At 52.7% G+C, this 7,195-nt stretch overlaps 1 protein-coding gene across 2 annotated transcripts in view; it reads left to right on the forward strand.

Annotated features, from left to right (window-relative positions):
- Positions 1-7,190, forward strand: part of PTPN21 (protein tyrosine phosphatase, non-receptor type 21) — a 74,462-nt gene extending 67,272 nt beyond the window's left edge. For both annotated transcript variants that reach the window (XM_018053881.1, XM_018053882.1), the window contains exons 15-19: positions 728-949; positions 3,134-3,262; positions 3,769-4,003; positions 4,381-4,541; positions 4,791-7,190. In XM_018053881.1, coding sequence (XP_017909370.1) covers positions 728-949; positions 3,134-3,262; positions 3,769-4,003; positions 4,381-4,541; positions 4,791-4,919 — 876 coding nt within the window. In that variant the 3' untranslated portion in view covers positions 4,920-7,190. The remainder of the gene's footprint in view (positions 1-727; positions 950-3,133; positions 3,263-3,768; positions 4,004-4,380; positions 4,542-4,790) is intronic.

Below are 7,195 nucleotides of genomic sequence, written 5' to 3' on the forward strand. Positions count from 1 at the left end.
GGCTCTATTCTGTCAAAATTAGGCCAGCATGAATTATGCTAAGCAAAAGTTACTTTGCTTACACCTGGATCCTGGAGATAATTTCCAACTTGACTATTTTCAGTGTTTTATGTATCATATGACAAAGTTGAAGCGCTTGTTCATAGAAGTTGGAATTAATTATCCTACTCTAGGATTTACTGTTCTCCAGGAGAATTTTCTGTTCTTAAGATGCCGGGTAATTTTAAAAAAATGTTTTATATTGAAGTATAGCCAGTTAACAATGTTGTGATATTTTCAGGTGGACAGCAAAGGGACTCAGCCATCCGTGCACATGTATCCATTCTCCCCCAAACTCCTCTCCCATCCAGGCTGCCACCTGATATTGAGCAGAGTTCCCCGTGCTATGCAACGAGTCCATTTTAATTATAGCAGTGTATACAAGTCAGTCCCAAACTTTCTAAGGGGGTCAAGTAATTGACTATAGATTAAGAGAAAATGAATTCAATGAATTATTCTAGAACAAGTTTAAACAGAACTTTGCATTATATTTCTCACCAAGAAGATTATTTCATTTCTCCTTTCATTGTTATGACTTGTTAAGTTTAACTTTGGTTTCATCTAGAATTTTCAGTATTGGATAACACTAGACTTGAGGCAGAAAGCGAGTTTTCAGACATGCAGTCAAGATGCAGCTGTGTGTGGCATGGGACTGCAGTTATATTATTTCTCACTCTGTGTTTTCCAGTGTAAAATTCTGGAACAGCGGTTAGAACAGGGAATGGTATTCACAGAATATGAAAGAATTCTTAAAAAACGGCTAGTTGATGGCGAGTGCTCAACAGCACGCCTCCCTGAAAATGCAGAAAGAAATCGGTTCCAGGACGTGCTTCCCTACGACGATGCCAGGGTGGAGCTAGTCCCGACTAAGGAGAACAACACCGGCTACATCAACGCCTCCCACATCAAGGTGAGGGGAGTGCTAGAATGGCGGGGCAGAGTCCTCAGTTAAATCATCAACACAAGAGTGGTGAGACTTGTTTTCAAAAAACACCCTTGTTTTGAACCATTTTGACACAGTGTTCTGCAGGCTGGGAAATCCGCACCAGGGCGGGACGGTGTTTGGTCCCTCTGCCCCCAGCATGGTGCCCAGGACTTCAGGGCCGCTTGTTTGTCTGCCTGGAGCACTTGGTGCGTCTGAATCTGAAGCCCTCTCTCTAGCTCACAGGTTCTCTCAGGAGCGGCTGAATGGCTCGTTTTTCCTTGTTATGCACCTCTGTGCATTTTGATGTAACACACGTGTGTGTTGGATGGTGTCACCAACACCGTCCCTCACACTGGAGCCGTCTGCGCTCCTTGCCCACTCTCTCCTTTTTAAACACCGTTTTTGTTCCGTGGGCAAGCGGTGCTGCTCCCTCCCCCAACCCCGCCCCGCCCCGCCCCAAACAGGGTAATGCCGTTTGCCTGAGGGAGCCTTACACCCAGTAAAGTGGGAAAAGGGATGGTCCATACGAGGACGGTGAGAAAAGCCAGCCTCTTTGTCTTCTCCGTGTCCGCAGCCTCTGTTCACACTGGCTGCACAGTCCGTTCCTTACTCTGGAAAGAAGACATTTCCTTCTAGTGAGCGAATGAGAAGGTATCCAGGATCTGGTGTTCTCTCTCTTCTTTCCCACATTTTATTCAGTCTGCAGTTGACGTTGGATGAGAGCCATTTTGCAAGTGAGACTTCCCGGAGACCCAGCAGTCTGCCCTTGACAGTCTTTGGGAATGTGTGCATAAGATTTTTATTTTAAAAAACTTTTTATTTTGTATTGAGGTGTAGCCGATTAACCATGCTGGGATAGTTTCAGGTGCGCAGTGAGGGGACTCAGCCAGACACATACAGGCATCCATTCTCCCCCAAACTCCCTCCCCTGCAGGCGGCCACATAGCACTGAGCAGAGTTCCACGCGCAAACTTTGCTCTCTAGGCGGCGCTAGTGGTAAAGAACCCACCCCCCAATGCAGGGGCCATAAGAGGCCTGGGTTCGATCCCTGGGTTGAAAAGATCTGGAGGTGGGCACGGCCCCCCACTCCAGTATTCTTACCTGGGGAATCCCATGGACAGAGCAGCCTGGAAGGCTGCAGTCTATGGGGTTGTGCGGAGTTGGACGTGACTGAGGTGACGTATTTAAAAACGGAGCATTTCTTTGGTATCCCGTCTCCCATGACTGGATGGGCGAGAGAAGAATGCAGAGGCTCTGTGGTGGTATTTCGAGATCTTCAGCCACAGCGGGAGGAACTCCCAGATCACCCCGTATTGCGTGCTGTGGGCCGCTGCCCTGGCCTCCGAGTCAGGAAGGCATCGCGCCTCCGGCCCCGAGCCCCGCCGCCTGGTCCTTTCGCTGTGGGGCCTGGGGCCCGTGGGAGGTGGGGGCGGGACTCCGCTGCCCTCTTAGTCCCAGGGTTGACCCAGGGCAGCCCGGAAGCGTTACGGCCATCACTCAGTAGTGGGGGAGCTGAGATTTAACCCCATTTCCTGACTACAACTCTCATAATTATTAGAATGTTCTCAAGGAGGTTTTCAATCTTAAGTGGAAATTTAGTATGTTATCTGGAGTGATCCTGACTCAGAAGTTCAGAGGTGAACTCCTTAGGTAGGAAGAGATTCCCCCCGCCCCCGGAAATTTGACATTTGACTTAGGTTTTCGTCTTAACTGCTTGCACTTGATCCTAGCGTGTATTGTACTTTACGAGGGAAGGCTGGCTTTGAACTTTGGGCTGTGACGATGCTGATGTTATTTTTGGAAGAACCAGCACGTAACAGCAGGAATGACAGCCATTTATTGAGACCCTGTCACGTGCAGGGCGTTGAACATGTTGACTTGGGTAATGCCAACCACATGAGGGCAGGGAGTATTTTTATTCAGAGAGAACTGAGATTTGGAGAGGTTAAGAAAATCGTCCCAGGTCACACATAGATATTATGTAAACCCATCACGCTTATGCTTATAAAAGTGCCAGTAGTGGAAATGACACCAGTAAGGAAAAAGACTAAGGTGAAAGTCTCTGCCTGAATAGTTCAGTTCGCTGTGTAAGTTTTTCCATGAACAAATGTATACGCGTGGGTCATACACACACATTCTCGTTTTTTAAAAGCCCCGTTCTAATTTCAGGTCTCTGTCAGTGGAATCGAATGGGACTATATCGCCACCCAGGGCCCACTGCAGAACACCTGCCCGGACTTCTGGCAGATGGTGTGGGAACAGGGCATCGCCATCATAGCCATGGTGACGGCCGAGGAGGTGAGGCCTCTCTTCTCTAGGTCTTCTCGCGGCCTCGGGCGGACAGTGGCGGGAACGCTGCGGGCCTGACTTTAGAGAAGGGGCGGGGGCGCGGGGGCGAGTCTCCAGACGGCTCCCTGTGAGGGCCGCCGTCGGCCGGTCAGGGCCGCGGTTCTGAGGCGGCTCCCCGTGAGGGGCGCGTTTCTGAGGCAGCTCCCCGTGAGGGGCGCGTTTCTGAGGCGGCTCCCCCTGAGGGCCGCTCCGGGCCTCGCTTCTGAGGCGGCTCCCCGTGACGGGCGCCCTTGGCTGGGTCTGGCCGCCATTTCTGAGGCGGCTCCTGGTGAGGGCCGCTCCGGGCTGCGCTTCTGAGGCGGCTCCCCGTGACGGGCGCCCTTGGCTGGGTCTGGCCGCCATTTCTGAGGCGGCTCCCGGTGAGGGCCGCTCCGGGCTGCGCTCCTGAGGCGGCTCCCCGTGACGGGCGCCCTCGGCGCTCCGGGCCGCGCTTCTGAGCGCTCTGTCTCCGACAGGAGGGCGGAAGGGAGAAGAGCTTCAGGTACTGGCCGCGCCTCGGCTCGAGGCACAACACCGTCACCTACGGGCGGTTCAAGATCACCACGCGCTTCCGCACGGACTCCGGCTGCTACGCCACCACGGGCCTGAAGATGAAGCACCTGCTCAGCGGGCAGGAGCGGACCATCTGGCACCTGCAGTACACCGACTGGCCCGAGCACGGCTGCCCCGAGGACCTCAAGGGCTTTCTGTGTAAGCGCCCGCGCTCGGCGCCGCGAAGGCCGCCGCGGAGGCAGACTTCCGGAGGCTCCTTTCTTGCCTCCGTATTGTTGCATGCAGGGCTGGGCTTGTTTTAACCTGACCATTTCAAGCGTCAGGGGAAGGCGTAGCAGAGGAGGTTTTAGAGTATGACCCGGTTACTCAGCAGCAGGCAGTTCCGGTCCCTGAGGAGTTTTGCGTTTCGCGGGAGCGCAGGCAGAGGCGGGGGCTCGCCGAGGCCGACCGCCGGCCCGTAGCTGGGCCTGCACCGGCTCCCGGTGCCCCGCGTCTGCGGCGCCGCCCCAGCGGCGGGGACGGCCTGGCCTGCTGGGCCTCAGTGCCTCTGAGTCTGTGTCCTCCGTGTTTCACAGCATACCTCGAAGAGATCCAGTCTGTTCGACGCCATACAAACAGCACGAGTGAACCCAGAAGCCCCAACCCCCCGTTGCTGGTCCACTGCAGCGCCGGCGTGGGACGGACCGGCGTCGTCATTCTGTCGGAGATCATGATCGCCTGCCTGGAGCACAACGAGGTGCTTGCTCCTCTGTGGGCGCGGGAGAGGGGGCCGCGCGAGGGGCCGGGCCGGGCGGGGCGGGGCCCCCGCCGCCCGTGGCCTGCCAGGGCTCTCCGCGCAAACGTGCTCGGGCTTCTCCGCAGGAGACTCCGAGGCGCCAAGAGGCTGCCCGCCTGCCGGCCTGCAGCCAGGGTCCCCCGGGACCGCCCGCCCCCCGCGGTCTCGGGGAGCCGCGCCCTCACCCCGCCCCCCCTCGCCCCCCCCCAGGCGCTGGACGTCCCGCGGGTGCTGGACATGCTGCGGCGGCAGCGGATGCTGATGGTGCAGACCCTGTGCCAGTACACGTTCGTGTACCGCGTGCTCATCCAGTTCCTCAGGAGCTCCCGGCTCATCTAGGCCCCGCGCTCGCCGGGACGGTCACGGAGGCGTTCACAGCCCGGGAAGGACGGAGACGTGCCTGCCGACCGTGCGCTTTCGCGGGCGCAGCGTCGGGCGTAGGCGGGAGGAGCCGCCGGAGGAACCAGCCGGGCGGAGGTGCAGGGGCCCGCAGGGAAGGACGGTGCCCGAGGGCAAGGCCGCGGTTCCGGCGCCCCTCTGTCTGACTTGCAGATCTTGCACACGTGTGGAGACTGTCTTTTCTCGATCAGTTCTCTCTGTTTTACTGAGGCTGTGCTGGGCAATTCTGGCAATCACTAAGGCATATAGTTTTCTATCTTAAGCTAGTTTTTGATAATGGAATTTTATTTTATGATGAAAATATTTGGGGTTTTCTTGTTGAGAAACTAAACTTTCCGTGGGGCTGATCCACAGATGTGAGTGGTTCCTGGAACTTTGTATTTAAAACCATGTTATTTTGTTATTTTTAAAAAAAGCCTTGGGTACTTAACAGTTAAGTTACCAAACCCAAAACTACAACAAGAATCCAAAAGTGTTATTTTTGAAACATAGAAAGCGTTTTTATATTCAGAAAATTTTTTAATCCTAAAAGTTCTTTATATTTGTACCTTCTATATTTTCCAAGCAAGAGTTTAACTCATTAAGGTACGGAAATGAGTCAGTTAATGTAAGTTAACATGGGGAATAAAGGCACATTTTTTTAATACGTGTATGAGAATAATCAGAATCACTATTTTTTTTTCAGTATTATTCATAAACCCAAATGTGTTTGATTTTTTTTTTTTTTGGTTGAAAATGAAGTGAAAAACAGTTGCATAAGATGGTTTTAAGCACTTTTTTTGGTTGCGAACAAATCTGAGTTTTTAATCTGTATGTTGCTTTGTAGGTGAAGCAGTACATAACAGCAGACATATTGAAAGTGTTTTGGAAGGGATCAGGGGTGAGAGTACTGAGGATGACTAGGAGGAGAGTACTTGTGCAGAGGAAGCGCAGGAAATGCAAGTTGCCTTTGTCTTTACAAAGCACGCGGCGTCACCTGCACTCAGACTGAGCCGCGGGCGGAGCAGGGTTCGGGAAGAATGGTGACAGTCCCCCGCCCCGCCCCGCCGGAGGTACCCCCTGGGAGACTCAGGGCCTGTCATGGGCAACAGCTCCCTCTGTTTCCTTGAAGTTCTTCCACCTAAAACTCTTTTTTTTTTTTTTTAAACAAATCAAGTTTATATTATCATTAAAAGAAGCCATGAAGAGGCTTTGTTTTCTTTTGCCTGAAAGAAGGGAGGAGTTTGTTAATAGTCTCACCTCTTATTCCAAACTACAGCCCAGACCTGTGGGGCCACCGGAGACGACCGTGGTGTCCAGGACGTCCCGGGGTTTCCTCTCCTTCTTCCCAGGGCTCCCCCTCCTCCGCGCCCCACCCCCCCCAGACCCCTTTTAGGCCCCTCCCCGCGGGCAGGGGGACTGCGAAGCGCTCGTCGCCGCGGGCCGAGGAGGTGGTGGAGTTCTGGCCCTCGCGTTTAGCTGAGGAGCCCTCTCTTCCTTCCGGAAGCCGCTTCTCCAACATGTCAAGCTTCCCAAACGTCAAACCCAGGGTTACTTCCCCCAGTGAACGGTATCCGAGGGACGTTCCGATGCCCGGGTTCATTCCTGAAGCGGTTCTGCTCACTGTGGTCACCCCTGACCACAGCTGTGAGAGTGGGTTCCCTGCAAACAGCTGTCCCTGCCTAACTCTGTCCCAGAAACCAACCCCTTAAGAGGAAATGCAGACAGCATCAATGAAAGTGAATATTGAAAGTGGGCAAGAATTGATTTTAAGTCTAAAATGATTTTAAAGAACGCTAGACCCAAGTGTGGGTGTTCAGAGCTCGCTCCCGGGAGAGTGGATCCAGCGCTTCTTACTGCGGTGTCCCCATCTCCACGCCAGGCCAAGGACAGGTGTGCTTCTGAGACCTTTTTCTTCCATTGGTATTTTTTTTAAATGCTTTTCTGTCAGGTTTAAACATTTTGAAGTGTCCCATTGACAAGAACACATTGTAAAACAAAAATTTTAAAGAGTAATATATGGTATGTTTGTGTTCCTGCTACAATTTGATTATAAGAAAATTATGAGGGCTAAGTTACACTGTATAAATGTCACTCTTAAAACTCGCATGTTTGACATAGCTTCTGAGACCCGTGTAATTTTTTTGTGTCCCTTTTGAATTTTTAAACTTTTGATGAACAGTTAGAGAATATGAAAGTATTTCTGAATAAAAATAAATCTACATTTCTGGACTTTT

This window comes from Capra hircus, chromosome 10 (genome assembly GCF_001704415.2).
Source record: "Capra hircus breed San Clemente chromosome 10, ASM170441v1, whole genome shotgun sequence".
Taxonomy (NCBI): Eukaryota; Metazoa; Chordata; class Mammalia; order Artiodactyla; family Bovidae; genus Capra; species Capra hircus.